This window comes from Haliotis rubra, unplaced genomic scaffold, assembly GCF_003918875.1.
Source record: "Haliotis rubra isolate DU_JTF1 unplaced genomic scaffold, ASM391887v1 Scf44, whole genome shotgun sequence".
Lineage (NCBI taxonomy): Eukaryota > Metazoa > Mollusca > Gastropoda > Lepetellida > Haliotidae > Haliotis > Haliotis rubra.
In genome coordinates, this window is record NW_025767124.1 from 2,105,766 (window position 1) to 2,131,206 (window position 25,441).

Here is a 25,441-nt window from a genome sequence, read left to right on the forward strand (position 1 = left end):
ATACAACTTTATAGATGACAACTTCTTGTTTATTGCATAGAGCAACGTTTCGATGTAGATTCTTACACAAGCAAAGAGTGACTACAACCAAATGATGAGAAGTATATATACATGTGTATGTAAACTATGAAATGCATGAAAATGCAGATATCTGCCTTCTCTGTTATTACCCACTTTACATATAATTATTGTAATGACAACATTCCTCGCTGAAGGATATATAACTTGTCGTGGTTGTTATAGCCGATGGATATATAACTTAATTTGTTCGGTATCATCAATGCGTTGGTGAACAAGACTAAAGGCACACACGGCACGATGACAATTCAGTAAGCCTGTATATAAGTATCAAAATGGCCATACATATAAAAGCTGGTCTAGCAATGTTTCATTAGAAACAATACGATCCAATGTAAATTTTACCATGTATATATGTATGCTCTATATCACCGTACGTGATTTACGAGAATAAAACTCTGTTCTGTTCTGGATAATGCTGTTCACCGATGTGTTCCCTCGTGAAATCGTGTACAGTTAAGATATTATAAAACGCAAAAGGCTTATTGAAGAAAAATGCTACATTGCCCGAAATGAATTTATCACAATAGAGGATAGAGAGGAAGGAGGGGAAGAGAGGGAGCAAGAGAGAGAGAGTGGAACGGCTAAGATCAAGTTTTCATAAGAATTTTGCATTTGATGATAAAAACACCAAAATTGGTCATCATATAAAAGAACGTGTCTGAAATAATTTCAGATATGGAGGCACCTCAAATCTTGTGCGCATGCGCAGTACATAAACTTTGACATACTATTTTCAGCGTTTCCCCTTAAATCTTTAGTATTGCCATTCATTACACACCTATAATTTTCATAAACAGTAATTTACAGGTTCATGAAAAGACAAGAAATACATAATTTTAGAATAATACAAAACATTTCGAAACAATGAACACTCCCTCTTCCCAAAATGGCGGCTAGCAGATAGCTTTTTGGACTATTGCTAGCGATTTATCGGATTAAAATTGACTGAAAATGACCATAATAAGTGGCAAAAGAAATGCAGCACAATAAACAAAAGCCTTGGATATGTTTAACAATCATAATCTATGTGATTATTCCCCAACTTCATGGCTAAAGGGCAAGCAAGGGAGATACTTCAGATTGATTAAGACACAGAGAAAGGTTGGAAAGACATACATGTAGAGAGAGAACGGGAAAGTTCAGCTCGACAAACCGAATAACACTATCTCTCGCAGCAGAAATACTGCGAGGTGGTTCTTTGACGATCAGACTGTGATAAAACAAATTCAACTTTCCACAACGACGTCAAAGTAAAACAAATATTTCTTCGTCGTGTCTGGAGTCTATGTCGACAACAACACACACATCCGTCAACATCGTAACGCCATAAACATAACATACACATAGCTTAATGTAATATGGTTTTATTGTGACCAATATAGACTCGAGCACAGTCTAGTATCAACGTATTCGCTACTATGGCACATTCTCAACAAATACTCAACTAAACACCACAAACATCACATTCATACGCTCATGTTTACCCCAGCATTCACACAGGTGCACTGGTTTCACCCACACAGTTTCACAAAGTGGCACTTCACGTTGGGTATCGCTGAACCTTCAAGGCGACAGCTTGTCGTTGCCATTTACTGAGTATGAAATTCAGGCTCTACGTACCAAAATCTTCACATTTCTATCACATCTGTTTCACAGATTTGGACATATTGATCTACAAAAAGACATTTGTCTTTAATGTAACAAACATGTAATTCATCTGTAATTTCTTTAAATACTTAAACAGTATACGATGGTGATCACAGCTTATAAATGGAAGTGTTATCTGGGATTTATGTTTCGTTTCCATCCAAACTCTTTCTGTGATAAGTCAACACTGTCTTTTCAGTTTCACATACATGTTTACAGCTGCTCAAACTCAGTTCGACAAAAGAAACTCGCCTAAACGTTTTGAACTATAATGAACCCTAGTATTAGTTTCATCAGGTTCATGCATCACAGACTAACAGGTACAGCTACTCGGTCAGCTACTATCTACTGACTGCTGTCACACTTCTCTTCCTCCTTAACGTCTTCATCAAACACTTCATCCAATGCTTCTTCCTCATCCTCGTCTCATGAACATTCGAGGACATCGATATGTTCCTCGGGTACCTCTTCTTCTTTTATTTGCTGCACCTGAACACAAGCACTTTCTTCCTCCGATTTCACAGTGTTCTTCTCCTCTGGAGTCTTATCATTGTCTCTTGATTCTTTAAAACTCAGGTTGTGTGGCATATTCGTGTCACTATCACCATCATATTCTTCGTCTTCGGAGAGCTGTTCAACCACAAATCCTATTGGTTGTGTTATAGGAAACAGTGGCATCATGCCAAGAGCTAAAGGTCCTAATGATTTACATGCTTGTACACGTGGGTATTTTGAATTCGGTCTTCGACCACGCGGCACTTTAGGCGTTTCTAGAAGACTGTCTATACTGAAAGGGCACTTCCGCTTCTCCGGTTGGCCATGATTGCTGTCGTCACTTCCGGTATCTGGTCGGGTATTGGGTGATAAAAGTGACGAACTGTACGGGCCGTCACTGGCGGAGCTGGACAAGTCAGACAGTGACAAGAGGGACAGTTTAACCTTTCCATCACCGGAAACTCGCCTCTTCTCTTCGAGTCTGCGAAGACGATCTTCCTGTTTCCTTCTCTTCTTCTCCGCACGCTCTTGTTCTCTTCGTTTCACTTCTTCTGGGTCCATCGGCTCCCCGCTGCATGTTTGCGGCTGCGCGTTGTGAGCTGGGCGTCCAGGACCTTTTTTCGTGTTTTCCTTCTTTCGCCATTTTGCTCGTCTGTTTTGGAACCAAACCTAAAATCAAGTAACGAAAGTTTAGACAAAGTACATTTTATGTTAATTCAAAGCAAAAATCATACGTTATCAAATTTAAGCTTCATTTGTACGTATAACAAACACGATAGTACCATATTGATGATTTCATCAAAACCAATAATATAGTCATTGACTGTCAACTGAATACAAAACGTGCTCCAGGCACAGTTATGTTCTCGTTTACACTCGGTGAACTACCCGTAAGGCTTCTTTAATTGCGTTTTAAGTACCACTATATCTTATAACTAATTACACAGATATAAATGTACCTCAGTTCTATTTTCTCCTATAGATTTCATTGACTGTATTTAGTGAGATGTTTAGAAAACGTATGGGATATTGGACAACTCTCTCTGTCCAGCCACCGTTAGCCACTTTGTTGATTCGAGGAGAAGATTAATCTGATTTTCTAGCTTTTAATGACGTATTTAGAAAGATCATTTACGCCGATCACGGCCTTGTTTCCAAACAAACGGCAACCAGTCAGCCCCGACTCCTAAATCCCTTAATGTGTGCTCGAGATTTTGATCGATATCTCGCGAGATCCTTCATCGTAATTCGTTGCAGTTTTAATTTTTACAACGTAACTCAAGCCCGCGCTTTAATAGACATAATAAACACTAGAGTTGATCAGAGAGCTACCAGACTTGTAATGTTTAGCAGCAGCAATGTTTTCATTCAATTTCTGCCCGCTTCTTGAGTTAGTAAGTAGCAGAACTCAAGCAGACGACACGATCGCTGCACGCGCCGTGTCCCATCGATCTTTGCGCCCTCGGTCGCCTCAGCGGATGCGCATTACCGTGTTTCCTGTTTGAACTACACGGAACAATTATCAATTCGAACCGTGTCTTTATCATAGACGCTGATACACAACAAAGCCGTTGTGAGAAGCCAATTAAATGATTACTCATTTGATACTCTCAGTAATTGATTTGACACTGCCGTGCTATGAAACCGAAGCTCTCAAAGCCAATTGTCTGCCATTCTTAATCGCAGGGGAGATTCTATGGTCACGATAATTTCTGATTTTCCAATAAATGGTCTTTTTAAGTTGCGAATCGGGGTCGTATTGGGCAAATATTACTCCAAGTTGAAAACATTTTCTCCTTTTAACAAGAAGACGTCTGACAAATCAATGTATGACTTTGTTTATTCTGCTCCACCAACAACGTCGGCTAGCAACTCGGAACGCCCTGATCGTCCGCGGTGCTAACTTCCTAACTGTATTTGCTTCGTTTAATCAAGTCAATTATACACGATAGGTTATTATCATGTTCGACCCTAATTTCCGGAAAAGGTTAATTAGCTGTGGAATTATATTCAGGTAATTAAAAGATTGGTTAACATAATTTCAGCCTTGAATGACTCCTATCATTCACTGATAATCTCGACCACAACATAAAAAAACACTACACACCCAGCCTGTGATTACAGAGCGTCCGGTATAATTCTACTGACCAGGGTCCTGTTGTGTCCACCTTGTAAGACTTGATGGATGGATTGACGCCTGGTTCAAATTTCATATCTTAAAGTCGTCTAATTCTTAATAATATCGGTAAATACATTAAAATAAGGTTTCACCAACCCTATGCTTATTTGCAAGTAATTCGTGTTAACGAGACAACGTCAATAGGGTGGTCATAATAATAGCCTGTCTTGCTAGTCAAGCACCCGACCGGGGTAGGGCCTTGTTAACCGTGATGTATGGTCCCCTAACCGCGAATTATGACAGGACGTCGGTGGCACAGTGATATCAGTTACAAGGGCCGGGCGGTTATTGTACTTCATCACGCCGAGTAGATCCTAAAACGTGTCCACTAAGATCTTAAAATTGCCGCGCCTCGGTGGGATTTGGTCCCACCCTTACGGAGCCCAATACGCCGAGACTACCAGAGATAAAGACGAGAATATATACCTATATTCATTACTATCTAAACCTATCCCAGGGTAATTGAATATCACGTTGTAACTGAGCTAAAAGTCACGCTTTTATGTCGAAAGGGTAATTTTAGTTGAGTAGCCTATCACTGAGGACTGGTTAAGCGGATTTCCATAGTTAGAAATTCGGGTGTACCTCAACCTCAAAGAAATATCAATTACCGCCATCACAGAGCATTAGCTAACTTTTAAGATATTATCTGACGCCGAGGAAAGTGGAGTGTTTAAAAAGATAATTGCATCAATTATTATCTGACGGCAAAGTGGAATCATAAATTGAAATGCTGTACAATTGCTTCAAAGGTTTTACAGAGTGCCTGTTGAGGAGCATCCGTAGTAAAGACTTTATTATGGGGAAGATTCACAGCGCGCTGCACTAGAATTGGGGTCAGGCTCGTCGGGGCTTAGCACGTCTTGGTACAGAATATCAATTAAGAAAATCTAGCATAGTTAGTCACTTGTTCGAAAAATAAATATTGATAATAAATTATTGCTGTATTTAAGATGGTGACAATTTGGGCACCCAGACTATCGCAGCCTCCCGCTTGGTGCGACCACGGTTCGCTGAGCCGGTAATATTTCTCATTCAAAACCATGAAAAAGCAAAACGACAGATGATTAATATATCATTCTGCTATCAATGACACATATGATGTGAATAGTTTTCACCATACACGTTAGTGGTGCTCAGGGAGCGACAGCAATAATGTATGAAAGCCACCTTTGTGTTTAAGAAGCGGGGTTACATCGGACTTTCGTCGTTGATAATGGTGCATTTTGTTCTTTTGTTAAACCAGGAATATTTACAACCCCGTATATCAACTGACTGCATCCTAGTAGTCTATTTCAAAGCGTATGTAATCCCTGTTGTATTTTATCTGTATTAGGGATAAGAGGCTTTAATTTCAAAACGATATAGGTCGTACTCTGGCTGGAGTATCAGTCGGCGATCAAGGGCAACTTAACTTCTAAAGCGATTATTTCATTCCGTTCGTATTTTTGGAGTCACTTGGGGGACATGCGTAAAATATGGAATAAAGGTGTACCTCATTTGGTTTGTGAATACTACACAATGAGTCATTGTCCTCCTGACTCGGGGGATGGTTTGAAAACTGATGAAGATGTTTCTACAATATGTGTTAGTCTAAACACGGGTTGTGTAAGGCAGCGCGGTACAAACACCAGCGTTGTGTGACATCACGGTGACGACGTAACGTTACCAACATCTACAACGTCCCCCGAGAAACGCGCGAGCCTCGCATACATGAGAAGATGGGGTGCAAGTCAGTTACGTGATGGGACATTAAGACGGGGATTGAAAGAATATGAATGTATAAAGACTTAAATTGAACTATTCGTTGTCTCGCTGAACAAGTGTTTAAGTAGCAGCTACACACAAAGGGTTGTGTTGAGATGTCCGCGCTTTGTGGACATAGGGCAGCTATAGTCCGTCAAAGTCCACATACAAATACAAGCTATTTTACTGACTTAACGTAAGGTAGTCCGCCGGTCGCTGCGATATTAGCTCACATCCCGCGATGTAATTAATTCTAATTGACAAGTGTTTGCTCGGATCTCTCTCGAAATACGCGTTGCCCTGCTACTAAAAATCACCCCAGACATTTAGAGTGAAACAATCCGTGGACGTTATACGATACTAGTAAGTTAAGGGAGGTATTTCCTGGGGGGCCCGGGGTACAAATAGGGTGGATGGCACGGGGGCAGTGGGTGGTTTACATAGATACTGCTTTAACTTCATTTCAATTCTTTTTAATTGGATTTAGACTTAATACAATGTAAACAACGTTCTAAATACCTTTAACCTTTACGTGTTAATTACATTAGTCACAGTAATTTTAAGCGAATAGAGAATTATGGTTAACTGCATAACATTGATTAGGGGTTTTAACAAAGTCAGCATATTTGTAGTTCACGTGGATGTAACGCATTTTATTCCTTTAACATATTTTCGAAAGTTAGTAATACATTTATTCTGTATAGTAATGTTCAAATGAAAACAGTTTTCTTTGAAAATAGAATCAAGAAATATTTACATTTGTTAAACGTAATAATTTCAGTTCTAGCTAATCTGTTCAAATTCTCATACATATCTATCTGGCGTCAACAGCGATACAATTACATGCCAGGTATAAAGACAGCAAAATGCGCTGATCATGAAATATATTATCCGTTCCATTTTATTATTATCTTGAATATTTTTTACTTGATTCTATCTTTCAGATGAAGGTTAACAAATCATAATTTCGTTGTTGGTGTAGCCGATTTTATATCGAAAAACAAGCACTTTGTTCTTTCTTTTAAGAACACATTTTCAAACACACATACCGAGGGATCAATTTTAGGATCGATAATTAACAGAAACTAGCAAAACGTAACATCGAAATAAAAACTTCCACATGTAATTAACGCACCTGAACACGAGATTCCACGAGATCTAGTTTAAGAGCCAAAGCTTCACGCATAAAAACATCGGGGTAGTGGCTATCTTGAAACGCCTTTTCCAGCTCTTCTAACTGCCAGCCAGTGAAATTTGTGCGAGTTCGGCGTCGTTTTACAGACTGGCTGTCTTTTCCATCGTCTTTTGAATCTGTGAAAACAATAACAATAATATATGTGACCATGTTATGTATGCATTCACAGAAAACACGATCCTAATAATCTTTAAGTGGCGTTTGTTCAACTGGCGTGCATGTTTACATCATATAAACAAATGAGTATGTTTTCAAGGGCTGAGAATATTCTTACAGGGCTGTCTATTCAAACTAAGTGTAACACATAACTTTTGTTGATTCTGTGATATTATATACCTGAACAAAGCTTCTCGTTGACAAATTCAAATGTGAAACTGTTGGGTTTGAAGTTAAACAATCCAAAAACATGTGTATTTGATCAAGGTTCAGTCTTTGAATTATTCCCACTCAGTGTTCAGGAAATGTATATGTGTTCCTGTTAATGGAAAGAGACAATACTTGAGAGATAAAGTCATATTCTTTTAGGAGAAAGCTAAAGGAATTTACTAATAACTGTTAATTTTCAGTCCTGTCTGTTTTTGTTTCATTGTTGTCAAACTTCGTATATAATCACACCCACTTCAGCGGGTTTTCTTATTAACTATCGATAATAAAAGACTAATAATAATTAAATAACATATAATAAAAATTATATAGAACATTTCTAAACGAAAAGGCGATTATAATAATATCAATAACATTTTGTTTATGTTCTTACGTTTATGTGCAATAATGTTTATGTTTCTATTCGGATAAAATATCAATCAATCAATAAAAACGTTTGATTACTTTGCAGAATACTAGAACGTACAGTGCGAAGAACTATCATCTAAGAATAACCTAAAACATGAAAACGACTCGGCCGCTACGGGTGTAAATAAATAAATAAACATATGAGCTTTTAAATCACTACTCAAGTAACAAACATGTTTGTTTTCTTGTAATTGAATAACGTCACACGTGTTATACATGTAATAACTTTTTAGGAAATAGATCGGTTGGAATACGAAATAATCTTTTTGGATGCTGTGCCTTGTACTCTGGGCCTGCGTTATTGTTGATGGGCAAGGACAATATTTATGGGATGAAGAAGATACAATCGTACAAATTATCCGGTACCGAACCAAACTGGAAATATATCACTCAACAACTCCATCAAATTTGTCTGGATCTCCGAAGGCACATCGGTCTTTTGGGGGCAATTCAAAGAAATAGCATCCTTAGAAATTCATTCTTTTCACATGCTTTCAAAACAAAAGAGATAGCGTTTATGGATAACAAGAAATTAAAGGTACTAAATTTCATTTTGTTTCATTGTAAATGGAACAGTTTTAATAAGAACTGCTATTTTCATTTGCTGTCTGCTCAATCGCGAAATAACAATCGTAAACTGTTCACATAAGTGACTTGTACCCCCTTGATATTCAAAAACAATAATTTCATTTTACATTTAAAATTAGTTTTGGGACGTGTTTATGACCAAGATACGAGACATGTACATGTTAAAAGCAACATCGGCAAGGAAATGCGACACGTTATAAAAATAAAATATGTATTTTATAGTGTAAGCATTCTGAAGGGCTACACATATATTCTTCTCAATGATTTAAAATCTCTGTCTGTAACCCGCTTCGATCGCTTAATCAAAATTTCAATTTTGTTTTCAGTATTTATTAGATAAGATAATTTCACTGAAAACATTTAATCAAACCAGTATGGTTGTAAGACAAGGGTGTTGTTGATTTACTGACCATCTCTGTAGGTAACGAGTAGAAGAAATGGTCATCTCGACCACATCTACATAAACAAACTTATCTAAATTTAACTGGAAATTGGAATTGAGGCACCAGAGGGGCCGTTGTTTTCATTAATATCTGTGACTTATGAGCCAACTGACCAGTAGTCAAAAGATTTATAGATATAAAAGTATATTTATTTCAATAAAAATGGTGATAATATAATTCAGATTTATCAATATGTTATTCCTATAGTTGAATATTGTTCATATTCCTTAAAAAGGCTGCATAGTATACACAGATACATATGCAGAATCATTTACACATTCACTTATTTTGATTAATGTTTTATAATATCATTCCCCTTGGCGAAATGATTAAATCAAAACCTGCAATGGCATATGTTACAAAGCTTACCGGCGTTTGAACAAGACAGTTATTAACGACGGTTTGAACAAAGCTGCTCTTCTCAGATTCATTTTATGCGTATTTGACAGTACGCAGTATGCATATGTAAGCAACCTTACCACAAAAAGACATCTTCATGCAGTTGAATTAAACAAGTTACCTACTTTAATAGCGTAGTGTTATTATTAACTCAAAACACTAACAATAATGATAACCTATACATACTGTATCAAAACGTACAAAAACCAAAATGTGGCCATCAGGACCTTCTGTGTATACATACCTATGAACAATTACCAATCAGTGTTTCAATAACAAATCACCGATCAGTGAAAGATAGTTAGCAATAACCGTTGTGATTGAATGTCAAGAGTTACTTACCCCTGCTGTGCGGGGAGTCGTGTTTGCCGGGGTCATCTTTGTCGACGACAGGAGAAGAACTTCGTGAACGTGGCTCCCCTGTTGTAAGAATTCTATCCACGGAGAACTTGACAGGGCCGGTGGAATAATACCCCTGGTTTATGCTACAATCCAAAGCTGCGATTTGATCAGAAGGAGGCCCTGTCACCCCTGGTAGGTGCCCGCTGTAATGGGGGTAGCTCTGTAACGCTGACAATGCCGCATAACTGTGGGGGTAAGACGCTTCTAAAAGATTCATCTGAGCATTTAAACTTTGAAAGTTAAAGTGGTGTCCGATATTGGTCAACATTGCACACTTGGGAAGATACTGTTAGATTGACGGTGGCTCCACGGGCAGTCATCTATGAATGGGACCAGGGGAACAGAGGGTGCATGCCGCTAGCCAATCAGAAGCCTTGGTTTGAGTAGGGTCGAAGGGGGCGTGGCTTGAGCTATACCCGCCTGTCGCTTGAAGCGAGAAGAGCGCACATGATAGCTGTAAATAAAGAGAAATGGTGAAATGACATTTGATTAATGTGACGTTAACAGTTCCCCATAATGAACACATGGATTGAAACAGCCCGGGGCCAACAACAAACCTCGATTAATAGATTTTATACACATTAGAAAGGGGTACCTCGGTGTCGGTCGATGAGACGAGTGGATGTGTGCAATATTGTTCTAATTGTCAAATTATCAGAAAAAAACGTGGAGATTAACGGGGTGGGGTTCAACAACACAATTGATTATCACTTGTGTTTCATGACGTTATTAAAGTATAAAGTAAGCTGTTTGCACGGACGTTGAGAGTGCGACTGGAGGGCGTGGTCGTTTGAATCTGATGATGAAAGAATTGAGAGAGGAAGTCAGCCCAGGAGTGGAAGTATAAAAACATTTCACTATCACTCACTGCCTAAAGCTACGAAGGAATAAAGACCAAACGTGTGGCGCCTAGAACGAATAAACAATTGTTTAAAAGCATTGAAGCCTACAGAGGCAAGCGCTGGCTTTTTTAACTCCAATTTGCACAGGGAATACTATCATATTTTGTCCGATTGGGTGGAACAAGTGAGTCCATTTATACAATGTTTAAAGGTTAATTGAATATTGTTTACAAATCATGAATTGCCTCGATCAGAAGCTATGAAAGCTTTCAAATTTATTTGGTAATGTGGTCGCATCCTTGGTAGAAGAAGCCAAACGCATGCCTCATGGAGCTTGATTCGCGAGCCCACGTTCACGCGAGGTACTTGAAAGCAAACCTTTAGACTAAATATCCGCAGGGTAAACTGCCAAATTGCCAGAAATGTGGTGAAATAAGCGAAAGAGCATCGCGATAGTAATGAGAGATTGGGAATAAGACGGAAAAAATCTCCCTGGAAAGGTTCCCTGTCAATTTGACTTGGAAACCATTAAGAAATCTGTTTTTCCTTCAAGAAGCCATACTATACCTGTCATTGCCTCGCGCGAGCAGTCTTCAATAATTTAAACGATTTGCGAATTGTGTAAATCTATCCTTTCTGTCGCAATTGTTCCAAAAGGTTAGGTTTTCGCACTGGGTCCTTTCCCTCAGGAAATTGAAATGTGCAGTAATATAACCAATCGTCAACTACCTGGGCTGATGCGCTCAACCAAAGCTATTAGCATTTGTAAGATTTGACAAGCTCTTGACGGTGGGAGCCACTTTGAATCAGCTAAGACACTTGACTGCTTTTTTACTTCACGAAAAGGCGATTTTCTCCAATTCTTCAGGGAATAAGATTGCCAAATCATGGAATTAATATTGGACTAGCATCTGAACACATGAGAGAAAGAAACGTCAAAGTGGCACAAAAACATCTTAGTTTCAACTCAAAATTCACTTCGTGATGTAGAATATCTGGCCTATCCTTTTTTATTTCATTTCATATTTCATATTTTTGATGTCAGACTACGGAAAGTCGATAATGTGTTTAGAATTTCCTTCACGAATCTCACCGTAAGTACATCGGAATCCCCTGTGTGTTGTCTCTCAGAAAGGATTAGTGAAGAGCTCTTTTCGGAAACATTAATGTTTAAAAGCCCTATTTTATTCAATATTTTATCATGTTTGTCAACACTTACATTGCAGTAGTTTAAATGTTTATTTTCTTCTATTCGTAGTACAATCTTTTCGTGTTAGTTTTTCTTTTTCATTGTAAACATTATCAAATTATTTTAATGATTCCTGTTTTTTCAAGATTCTTTTCATCCACTAAATTGATGAGTTTTAACTTCGATAAATATTGATTAAATGTATCAAATTACAATCAATATCTTTTTAATAACAAGTTAGATTTACAATCACTTTTGATCGATTTTAATAAAATCATCACGTTGTTGATTTGAATCATCAGAATATTCAAATTCATGAGGGGCGGAACATAAACAATGTCAAAATCTGTACAGAAAATGCATCCTTAACTTTATTATTACATAAAAAGAACAAATCAGGCTTCGTTGAACATATTTTGTTTGTGTTTATATTAGATTAATTCAGCGTGGCCGAGCCGAATATTCGACATATACAGTCACTAAGGGAGCATAATACATGAGCTGATCCGATAGAGGTGCATGTCACGACGCTCTGCCATCAGAGCGTTCATAATTGACCCCATACTCATATCGATTGCTAGTTTGATACTTTTCCTTTTTAAGTATGTTGCGTCTTTGCTACTGTGCCCTAGTATTTCCATCAGGTTAAACTGTCGATTAAATTGAACTGGGATTATTTTCTGCAATTCCACCACTTTTAAATATATATATACTCTGAGAAGTATCTCTATATCAATAGAGAGGAGATATGGATTATTATGTCCATATTATATGAGAGATTATTATTCATATAAGTGTGCAATACACACACACACACACACACACACACACACACACACACACACACACACACACACACACACACATACATACATACATACATACATACATACATACATACATACATACATTTTGAAATTGAAATCTCTGATTCTGAGAAATTGTATTCTTTATTATAAATGATCACTTAATTTCCTGTGTTCTTGTTGAGGGAACATCAAGGCTAGATTGCAAAACAAAGACTTTGACTGAATTACTGATACGCTTATAAAACTATGTGGTGGGCGGGCGGCTCCTTCCGGAATGACAGAAATTGAAACCATAGTTAGTTATTGGCTCTAAATAATTGGACTCAAAGCCCTGTTGATAGTCAAACGGGAAAGTGATTGTTGTTGTGTATGGAAACAAGATTAAAGTTCCTCCCAAAAGCACAGTTTTCGTTAACCTTAGACAAATTGTTTCTGAGAAATATAAAAATATACAATGTACTCTCATACTCAGCCGATGAGGTCATTATTGACAGATTGTAGACATTGTGCTATCAGTGATTGATATCATATTATTAGCTTCTGAAATTGACATCTCTCGATACATGTACATGACAACCGTCAACATGTCTGTGTCAAGGGTGAGCCTAACAAACTGATGAAATCAGGAAGCAGATGCATTGTCATAAATATGCCCCATGTCCAAGTCGGCCTGTCCGTCCTTGGTCAAGACAGACCAAGCAGGGGATGATGACATCACAGCCAGCTGACCGTCGGTCATTTAGCACTAGAAGTGACAGTACATGTCCACAGGGACTTGTCATGTGTTAATTACTGGACAATACAAAACATAGATGCCATTGAAAGATACATTACTATTAAACTTCAGCCATGACAACTTAAGCCTGTACGACAGTGAGAATGTACCATGCTCGATATATTCATGTTGATCTACATTATGTATGAAATATGCAAAACAACTGAAAATTGAAATCTTTTAGCCTTCCTCTTCTTTCCAAATTTCAACTCAATTATTGCGAAAATAGTTTTAAATAAATCAATATGTTGCAAGACACAGTGTTGTAGGATTTCCATTTCGTTGCATATATCAAGTTATGAAGTCTCATCACACAAACAATTCTCAAATACGACGTATATATTTTAGTATCGATTTAACTCTTTTAATAACAAAGTCTAATTCAAGTTTAAATCTAATCATCCTAAAGCTAAGGAATCGTACTGTAAAAAATATGTCTCCACAAAAATTTACTTCATAATACAATTACATACACAATAAAATGTGTAGTGACGTATCTCCGGTGCATAGTGTACCTCATATGAACATTTTCATATATCCAGATTTAAATCCAACTTAAAGACAAAGTTAGGGCTATCTAAAGACCAAGATAACACCCATTATTGTTCTCAAATTGTAAATCTGTCTTTATGGCCCACCTACCGTGTGCTTTATTGATAGCATAAACGATGCTATGGGTTAGTGTGCTTCATTTAATATTGGATTTTAGCCAAAGTAAATTAGGAAATTATTGTTTAGCTAAATAGTTGTTTCAGTCTGCATGTTCAGCATGTTGAGTATTGCATACTGTATAAATTTATTCTTTGTTTTGTAGAGATATTTTAACAATTTGTTTTATTTATTGATATGTTACAAACCAAAATAAGTAATTGTCAAAACAGGTGATTTGATCACCACTTTGCCTTTTTGATCAAAGGAAATCTGTTTCTGCAGATTAATGCTTCATCTCGTTAATGTCTCAAATTTAATTAACTTTCAATAATTCAAATATTATAAAACTCAAACGAACAGAATGTTAATATACTCATTTGCATATGCAAATGATCCAACGGTGTCAACTGAGGCCTACAGACAATCTTCAAGTAGTACACCCCGAATGAAGTGTCTTGTGCCAAAGATGACACCTTTCCCATCATGAAAGTACCCCAAGGGCTCATCCTCATTAGTCAAGGTGACAGACAATAGCCTCATATCATCGCAATCATTAGTGCAACAATAGTTAGATAATATCATTATTATTATTACCACCAGACAGGTTATGTGTCGAAACCTAAGATATGCATCAATCTAGTGTATGTCACGTCACTATATGTTCTTACTTAATATTACGCTTGGACATGACATATGATTCAAGTGGACTTGTAAGTAGACAGCAAAGTGCTACCTGGCGCTGCGGGGGGTCAGGTGAGGTGGTGAGGTACGTTGATTACAAGACAATGCAGGTGTCACCTTCCTATTATCTGGGATGTCCGTTGCAGGTAGATTTACGCGAAGTAGAGTAGAACCATACAGATATGTATCGTCACGTCTGTGTCATATTTCTTCCGTGTGAGTGAGTGAGTTGGGCTTAATTCCGCATTGAACAGTTGTTTTGTTTAGTTTTGTTTTGTTTTGTTTAATGCCGCGCTCATGCTATATTTCAGCTGTATGACGGCGGTCTGTAAATAATGGAGTGTGGACCAGACAATCAAGTGATCAGCAGCATGAGCATCGACATATGTAATTGGGATACGATCACAACCAAGTCAGCAAGCCTGACCACCACATTATTTTCCCTTCTGCCTCGCCCTCCCTGCAAGGCTTAAGCCCTCCTTTTTAATTTAAATGGGTTTACTTGTTACTATCAATATTATATGTATTCAGGGACTAAGCGTGAGTCTAGATTCGATCCTACGATCACATTGAGTGAGTTTAGTTTTACGCCGCACTCAGCAATATTCAAGCTATATGGCGATCTAGGACCATAAGTGGATACGAAAGCATTGATGCCAAACTGCATTCTACAACATCGTGGCGGTATTGTTATAGTTAGTTAACGTTCCTTCTGACTGTAGTCGGTGACAGTGTATGTAACTGCTGTCAGTGGTTGTCCTGGCAAATGTTTGTTTGTTTGTTTGTTTGTTTATTGTTTAACGCAGCATTCAGCAATATTCCAGCTATATGTCGGCCTTCTGTAAATAATCGAGTCTGGCCAAGACAATTCAGTGATCAACAGCATGAGCATCGATCGACGCAATTGTGTACTGGCAAATTAAAAACTTTCACTCACCTAATATCATAAAGATATGAAACCAGCATATTCTTTAAAAGTCATTCTTTAGTAAGTTTGAGTATCAAATATCAAGAATGACTGTTAAAATGTGCTGGTTTCATATCTTTATGATATTAAGTGAGTGAAACTTAAACGTTCATCACCAAGAAATTTAAGTAGTTTCAATATTAAATATTAGTTTCTTGGTGATGAAGGCTATGTTTTCCAACCCAAAAGTTTTAAAAGTCGATATTTCATGTGGGTTATCTGCATCCGAATGACCACAGCCAAACTAGCTAACGCCAGTATTAAAGAATCGTTCCTTGATGAAAAAGATGTTCCAATCACGAGTGCCCGAAATTCGGTATTTCCCGAATAATACCGTCCGTAATATAGAGGTCCCACGGTGCAGCCGTGATATTCTGTTGATGAAGCAATTACAATCCAAATATTATGTATTTACCAGTTAACCCATGAACAGCCTGGAGTCCCACATCAAACATACACAGTTTCCTGATGGAATGAATAACATGTGCTTCCGTACAGAGCCTTATTGCTCTCTATTGCTGGGTTCAAGATTAAGACACTACCGTCATATATGCCACAGCCTTCGGAGGCGTTACAGACAAAGATATTGACATTCTGTTGTCAATTTCATGCTTCTTTCGTCTTGGTTTGGGCTCCTGCCTGAGGCGTGTGACACGTGTGGTTGTGTGCGCGGGAGAACGCGTGCATAAATGCGTTTGGAAAACGGACGTATGTGTTTATGTTTGCCAGTGCAATGCACGTACGCTTATTTAGACAGGACAGGATAGTATAGAATAACGATACAAAGATATATATTAACTTATAAATGGTTTCAAACTATTATTGATATAATGTACTGTCATTAGATATTATTACCTAAACAAAATGTTCTCAATCAATTCAAATCGTTTATGAACAATGAAATAGATGATAAATACTGATAATTATGTCATTTGATCAATATGGAAATTAGACTGCTCTGTCCTTTTCAAATAATAAAAAGCTAACAGTAAAAAGACATATTGAAAGAGAAAAGTATAAATGTAATAGCTTTACAAATAATTCAACCACAATTATTGGTGCCAGCATAGCAAATAAATTTTGCAAATTGAAAACAGCCTTTTGCCCACACAATACTTCTACTTGATACAGAAATATAACATAAAACCAAACCTTGTTGATATCTTATTTAAAGCAAATGAGGCGTCTCATTTAAACATGCATTTGACATATATATCATTTCAGGGCTCGTTTTGTTATTTACCTCATGTGTGACGATACACAAAGCGTTTTACTTTGTTATTTTTTCTGATGACTTTGATTGAGTGGCCCACTGCTCGAGGCAAGACAAGATCAACAAGAGGGTTAGGTCAACGCAGTGACGAAGTCACATTTATTAATGCGATATTCTTTCACGATCGTGGTAAATCAAGCGTTTGTTTACTTATTTCTTATTGGTCATTGAGGAATAAACCTAATTTAGTTCGACCTTATGTCCTTAGTCCTTATATCTCTATCCATATCCTCATGATAAGCCACGTGCAAGAATATAAATGATCACATTATATGAACTTGACAAGTAGCATGTTAAGCATGTAATCATGTAATGTCGATTTAACATGTTGGAAATCTATAAATCGGCAAAAATCGCCAAGATAAATCGCTGAAAAACAGGCAGTTTCAACATGGATCAACGGTATTTGTGTGTGTTTCTTGTTTGTTGTGTGTATTGTTGTGTTGTGTGCGTGCGTGCGTGTGTGTGTGCGTGTGAGGGGGGGCGGCAAAAACCAGGTCAGTACAGGTAAGTAAGTGTGAACTAGCTAGTAAAGTAGAGTAAAAAAGGGAAGGTGGTGGTGTAAGTGTAACTATTATATTTTTTATATCTGTGTAATTCATTTTAGTGTCAATTTGTTTGTTTGCTTGTATCTCCATGTTAACTTAATGCAAAGTTACGAAAACTGAAAATAATGAAAAGTTGGAGAAAGTAACAGTAAAATGTGAAATAAGTAAACAAGTACGTTTATGTAAAGTATATAGCTGGGGGTAAATTACTAAACAAGTACGTTTATGTAAAGTATAAAGGTGGATGTGAAGTAACAAGTATGTTTATGTAAAGCATATAGCTGGATGCGGAATAACTAAACAGGTACGTTTATGCAAAGTTTATAACTGAATGTGAAATAACTAAACAGGTACGTTTATGTAAAGTATATAGCTGAATGTGAAATAACTAAACAGGTACGTTTATGTAAAATATATAGCTGGATGTAGAATACCTAAACAAGTATGTTTACATAAAGTATAGCTGAATGTGGAATAGCTAAACAAGTACGTTTATATAAAGTATAGCCGAATGTGGAATAACTAAACAAGTACGTTTATATCAAGTATAGCTGAATGTGAAATAATTTAACAACTACGTTTATGTAAAGTATAGCTGAATGTGGAATAACGTAACAACTACGTTTATGTAAAGTATAGCTGGATGTAGAATACCTAAACAAGTATGTTTACATAAAGTATAGCTGAATGTGGAATAACTAAACAAGTACGTTTATGTAAAGTATATAGCTGAATGTGGAATAACTAAACAAGTACGTTTACATAAAGTATAGCTGAATGTGGAATAACTTAACAAGTACGTTTACATAAAGTATAGCTGAATGTGGAATAACTAAACAAGTACGTTTATATAAAGTATAGCTGAATGTGAAATAATTTAACAACTACGTTTATGTAAAGTATAGCTGAATGTGGAATAACTAAACAACTACGTTTATGTAAAGTATAGCTGGATGTAGAATAATAAACAAACAAGTATAGTTTAATGTGGAATAACTAACAAGTACGTTTATGTAAAGAGCTGGATGTGAAGTAACTTAACATGAAATAACTTAACAAGTACGTTTATGTAAAGTATAGCTGAATGTGAAATAACTAAACAAGTACGTTTATGCAAAGTTTATAACTGAATGTGAAATAACTAAAGAGGTACGTTTATGTAAAATATATAGCTGGATGTGAAATAACTAAAAAGTACGTTTATGTAATTACCTAACGGATTATGAGTAAACATGTAAGTCTATGTAAAGTATATAGCTGGATGTGAAATAACTAAACAAGTACGCTTATGTAAAGTATATAACTGGAAGAGAAATAACTAAACAAGTACGTTTATGTAAAGTATATAGCTAGATGAGAAATAACTAAACAAGTACGTTTATGTAAAGTATATAACTGGAAGAGAAATAACTAAACAAATACGCTTATGTAAAGTATATAACTGGAAGAGAAATAACTAAACAAGTACCCATTTATGTAAATGTATATAGCTAGATGAGAAATAACTAAACAAGTACGCTTATGTAAAGTATATAACTGGAAGAGAAATAACTAAACAAGTACGCTTATGTAAAGTATATAGCTAGATGAGAAATAACTAAACAAGTACGTTTATGTAAAGTATATAACTGGAAGAGAAATAACTAAACAAATACGCTTATGTAAAGTATATAGCTAGATGTGAAATAACTAAACAAGTACGATGTAAAGTATAAACTAACTAAACAAGTACGCTTATATAACTGGAGAGATGTAAACAAGTATATAAAAGCTATATAACTGAGAAATAACTAAACAAGTAACTAAACAAGTAAAGTATATAACTGGAAGAGAAATAACTAAACAAGTACGTTTATGTAAAGTATATAACTGGAAGAGAAATAACTAAACAAGTACGCTTATGTAAAGTATATAACTGGAAGAGAAATAACTAAACAAGTACGCTTATGTAAAGTATATAACTGGAAGAGAAATAACTAAACAAGTACGCTTATGTAAAGTATATAACTGGAAGAGAAATAACTAAACAAGTACGTTTATGTAAAGTATATAACTAGATGAGAAATAACTAAACAAGTACGTTTATGTAAAGTTTATAGCTGAATGGGAAATAGCTAAACATGTAAAGTATATAGCTGGAATAGGAATAACTAAACAAGTACGTTTATATAAAGTATATAGCTGGATGAGAAATAACTAAACAAGTACGTTTATGTGAAGTATATAGCTGGAAGTGGAATAACTAAACAAGTACGTTTATGTAGTTACATAACGGATTATAAGTAAACATGTAAGTTCATGTAAAGTAAATATCGGAATTTGAAATACGTGTATGCAGTAAGTGTCTGAATGTGAAATATAAACATGTACTATACAGCTAGTATACTATTCTACATTAATTTGTGTAGTGAGATCTACCAGTCAAGACATGAAACAATAGAGTGACGTCAATAGATTAAACAGTTCATATGATCAAGTACGGTGTTTCACGGGGACTGGTGTTTGATGAGGCCAGGTCAGGTGTTCCACGTCCCCTTCCCCTGGGGCGCTGTGTTATGTGATCATCATGGATGGGACCTCCTGTTTTATGCGTTTTAAACGTCTTAACTTGACAAACAAGTACAGAGTCTGTAATTGATATAAGAAGATATCTATTTCTGTCGTGATTATGATGGTGTTTATGATCTCTAACACGAGCTAACTATAACCTGACAGTTAGGAGCAGCATAGTGACTATGACATATTATAATTTGCTTTTCTGTTTTTTATTAACTTTAAAAATATCAATTTAACCTTGGTTATAAGTCTTGTTCCTTCAGTACCATATAACATTGTCATAATTCATTTGTTATTGTTGTAAATACTAAGTTGTTGTTCCAGAAAAAAATAATAATACGGAAAAATACCTACATTTCGAAAGTCTGTCATATCTTAGATTTTTAGTGTGCCCGTTATATCAAAAGACATACATAATGATATATTACATATTTCCTTGGTTTTATTTCAGTGAGTTGGGGTATATATTAGTCATAATTAAGGTATAATGATTGTTATATACGACACTAAATCGCATCATAGTATCATATATATTTTTTGCTTACAAACTCTTACAATAAAAGTTAATGAGTTACCAAACTTTGTAAATAATGGTACCAGTTGTTTATATTTCTTTATCTCTGTAGTAAATACGTGTTTCTTGGTAGCCACTTATATTGGACTAAACAGTTGTCATACAACTTTACTTCTTAACTATGTAGGCACGATGTAATAAATATTAAAAATTATGGTCTGAGAACAGATTTATCTTTGATTTCTATATAAGGAGCCCCCCCTGTACCCAACCCCTCAAGCACTATCTCTGCCCTTTGCATCAAAGTAACGGGCGCCAACAGATTTTTCTACTAATCACCAATAAACAACCGGTATTCCATAAAAGTTCAAAGAAAATAAATTTGGTATTAAACCCGTCGAAGACTAGCGTTCTCTCGATAACCATTGGGGCACCAGAAAGATCCTCTAAATTGTATCGAAGCTTGCTGATAATTGGAACACGAGAGATAGGAACCGAGAAAGGGGCCAATTCTCACAAAATCCCCAATATCGGTAAAATGCAAATCATTCAGAAGACGGGAAACGAGGTTTGATTGATTAGAAAGGACATATCTTTATGCCGAGTCCATTTCATAATCTGTGAGCAACGAGCCAGCGAAATTTCTAGCAATGCGATAGCACTGGCTAGAGGCCTCGGGGAAAGTCATTAAGAATTGATTAGACTTAACAGTAATTAAAGAAATTCATTTGGGCGTGAACGAGATAGAAGAAGTCATTACAGTTCTGTGAAATCGCCCACAAAGAGATACATATCTTAAAGAAGGGATTCTTGCTCCAGGCCGGCAAACACGTATCATAAATTAGTTTCTCGGTATTATCACATCACTATCAGAAAATAACGGAGCTGGGAGCGAGGCGTTCCGAGAATCGACGAGATGGCGGGCCGGTCATCTCGGCTTAGAGAGACGGGAAAGCCCGAGTTATCATTCAGCATCGCTCGCCCCGGGCCGCTCGACAGATAGCACGGATTTCGCCTCTTCGCGTCATCGTCTAAGGGACTTAGCTGGATTTAGGGGAGTTAGTCGCCTAATCAGCGATTGTCGGTACGATAAGATCAATTGTGATGTAACATCCAAATTGAAGCCAATTGATACAAAACTGATGAAAAGATACAGTCATCTCCGCTGATGACTTTTCACAGTGCTCTTAATAAACACAATAGACATCATCTCGGATGCTCTAAATTTCCATTATGATTGGTTATCTCGCCGTGGTGAAATAAACCAGCTTCTATTTCAACCATGTATTTGAATTTTGAATTGAATTAATATGACATGACTACCAGCTGCTGCTGTTAACAAGGATCGTTGTGAACACCAAGCATAAGTTTGTAAGGTAGAGAGATCTTATAATTGAACATATTTCATTGTTATATAAACTAGTGCTCAAAAAGAAAGTATACAGTGTGTTTGAACAAGTTTTAAAGAAAACAAAAGCATATATAAATGAACATTTGTTTAATTTCATTCAAAGTCGAAAGTACCATTTGATTGACACTTAAAGACGCGTAGTACCTTAGCCTGAACTTTTACACAAATCAACAAGGCGGTTTCTTCTGCAAAATGTCATCAAATGTTAAAGTAATAGTGAGTGTGACCACCATTGGCTTCAATACACGCCAAAACACGTCGACGCATTGATGGCGTTGGGCGACGAATGACGTTAGGCGTGATCCGTTGCCATTCCTGTAGGAGACATTGTTCCAATTGTTGAACGGTGACATGTGACGCTGATAGTCTTCAGATTTGTCGATCCAGGTCGTCCGTTAAGTGTTCTATCAAATTCATGTCTGGAGAACATGCCCGCCACGACAAAACAACAATGTTTGCGTTATGCAGAAAGTCGTTTGTCAGTCTTGCTGATGAGGTCTTGCGTTATCGTGTTGGTAGACAATGCCATGTGGTTGTTACTGGATAAACGGCAACTCAACTGGTCGCAAAACTTCATCCCTGTATCTTTGAGGATCCAGGTTGCCATGAATAATCACAAGTCAGAAGACGGTGCGTAGTTTCTTTTGAGCACTAGTTTATATATAGTTTGTTTGTTGTTTAACGCCACACTCAATAGTATTCAAGCTATATGACAGCATCTAAATAATCGGGGATGGGAAATCGGTCTTTAAAAACATAAGATGATTGGTCGTTTGTCTTGTGTATATTGCTATATCAACACCCACTAAAGTCAACCTAGTCATGGCCCTTGTAAAAGTGTGTCTTGTTTGACGCTACACTCAGCACTATTCCAGCGGTATGACGCCGGTGAGTAAAGTATCGAGTCTGAACCACGCAATCCAGTGATTGACATCATGAGCATCGATCTCCGCAATTTGATGCGATGACATGTCAGCCGACTCAGTGTGCCTAACCGCACGATCCCGTTACTCGCCTCTAACGACCGGTTCCTGAACGTTTATTCTAACCCGGATGTTCACGGATGACATATATACTGAAGGAATTTAGAACATATACAATGTCGTATAAATATATTAAAGAGTTATACAAAATAATGACACACAATTATACATAACAAATGATTATTTGTTTGATAAGCACCATCATTTCCACTGCCACGTGGGCAAAACTACGGATCTGAAGAGTTAGTGAGTGGGTTTGGTGTAACCCCGTTGTTTCAGTGACTTCACGGCGTGTCGGGGGAGGTAGGGTAGCCTAGTGGTTAAAGCGTTCGCTCGTCACGTAGAAGGCCCGGGTTCGATTCCCCACATGGGGACAATGTGTGAAGCCCATTTCTGTCACCCATCGTGATGTTGCTGAAATATTGCTAAAAGCGGCGTAAAACCGCATTCACTCACTTCACGGTGTGTCAGCTTGATGTGGGACAAAAGCCCCCAAATGCGTTGTGCAGGTCCCTTCACATACAAGTTGTTTGTTGGTTTGTTTGTTTGTTGGTGGGCTGGGTGGACCAGACCATCAAGTGTCCATACGTATTAATCCACGTATATTGAATACCTAGCTTGATCTGCCGATAACTTTAGTCGCCTCTTTATGACAAGCACTGGTGGATGAGACTATTATTCTTACCCGAATTCTCAATGGGTATCACAAACAAGTATAACCCACGACCAGCAGCTCCAGGTAGGACGGGCAGGTAACCATGACAACACGTATATTCTACAACTTGAGGAGTGGGTGAGTTTAGTTTTACGCCATATTCCAATGTTCCAGCGATATCACGGCGGGGGACACCAGAAATGGGTTTCACACATTGTACCCATGTGGGAAATCGAACCCGGGTTCTCGGCGTGACGAGCGAACGCTTAACCACTAGGCTACCCCATCGCCCCTGAATTATTACAGATATGTGTGTGATAATAGATATATCAGAAAGATATAGAAGTTAAAAAGAATTTGTTGTCGCCCTAATCATGACCCTCACGGACCAGCTGGGATAAATATAGAACAATGTAATCATCTCCTCTAAATAGCAATCAATACACAATAACAGACACGTCTACTCTTATAAATTAGGACTGTTTCAACTCTTTGTTTCACTAGAATATCTACAAAGCCATCAATCATATTGCCCTAGTTATAACTCTAATTCCCTGATCATTTGAATGACGAAACAGGGCTGCATGGAGATAAATACAGTAAGCGATATGAATAATGCATTGGGAAGTTTAATACGAACAGTCAACATTGCTCAATGAAAAACCTTTTGATTAAGAAGAATATTGAGGAATTTTGAAATTCGAAACAAATATAAAATAGTAAAATATATGAAGCTGTCAAGCCAATGACGAATTGGTCATTGTTTACAAATCTTATGTAGTTAGGTTAAGCATTGTCGACTTTGGCCAGGCGCCGTATTGCCGTAGACACCGCCCCCGCTCCGACACGTCAGGGACAATCACTGTAGGGTTTGCACCGGGGTGGGGTGAGGGGATGGCTAACGTTACAGGATCAGGGCCCAACTCGACTCACTACATTTTCTATATTTGTATCATTTTTTTAATCGTCTATATTCTGTTTTCCATTTTTGTGAAAGAAATATTACAAGAGGTAAATAGCGTTCCCATGGCAATAAAGCCACACGGCGCCTTTTACAATATTCCAGCAATATCACGGCGGGGTCACCAGAAATGAGCTTCAGTGGACCCAAGTGGGGAATCGAACCCGGGTCTTCGGCGTGACGAGTGGACGTTTTAACCACTAGGCTACCCCACCGCCCCAGATATGAATAGTATCTCTGCCGGCAGATTCAAGTCACTGAGAATGAACTACTTATTTCAGTCAAACATGGAAACCATATGAGATTTTTTAACTCATAAATGTGGTAATCTGCTTTGGCGTAACAGAATACTGTAAACTGGAAAACAGATTTTTTTTCGGCTGATATTAATAAACCAAGCAGTGAAGGACGACTTTATTGACTCCTCGAGAGTGGATAGATATCACATGTTATGGATATAAGATCGAAAGAATTAGCTGTGTTTCAGGTAACACCTTGTTTCACTGGAAACACACATGTTTCCGCATGATATCGTTGCTGGTGCTGTTTAGATATCCAAAAGTGCCTATAAACGTATGGTCTGAATAAGCTGTATGCGTTAAACATTTATTAACAAATTATGAAGTGAAAAAAGATGCCAACCCATATATCCCTTTCTA

At 37.2% G+C, this 25,441-nt stretch overlaps 1 protein-coding gene across 1 annotated transcript; it reads right to left on the reverse strand.

Moving 5' to 3' along the window:
* Positions 1 to 1,429: 1,429 nt before the first annotated feature.
* On the reverse strand, positions 1,430 to 10,267 carry LOC124289348 (homeobox protein unc-4 homolog). The gene is made up of 3 exons (XM_046725959.1): positions 9,908 to 10,267; positions 7,284 to 7,459; positions 1,430 to 2,892 (listed from the first exon to the last, which is right to left on the reverse strand). Exons 1-3 carry the CDS (start codon positions 10,233 to 10,235, stop codon positions 2,155 to 2,157), a joined length of 1,242 nt encoding a protein of 413 aa, XP_046581915.1. The 5' UTR covers positions 10,236 to 10,267; the 3' UTR covers positions 1,430 to 2,154.
* Positions 10,268 to 25,441: the final 15,174 nt, after the last annotated feature.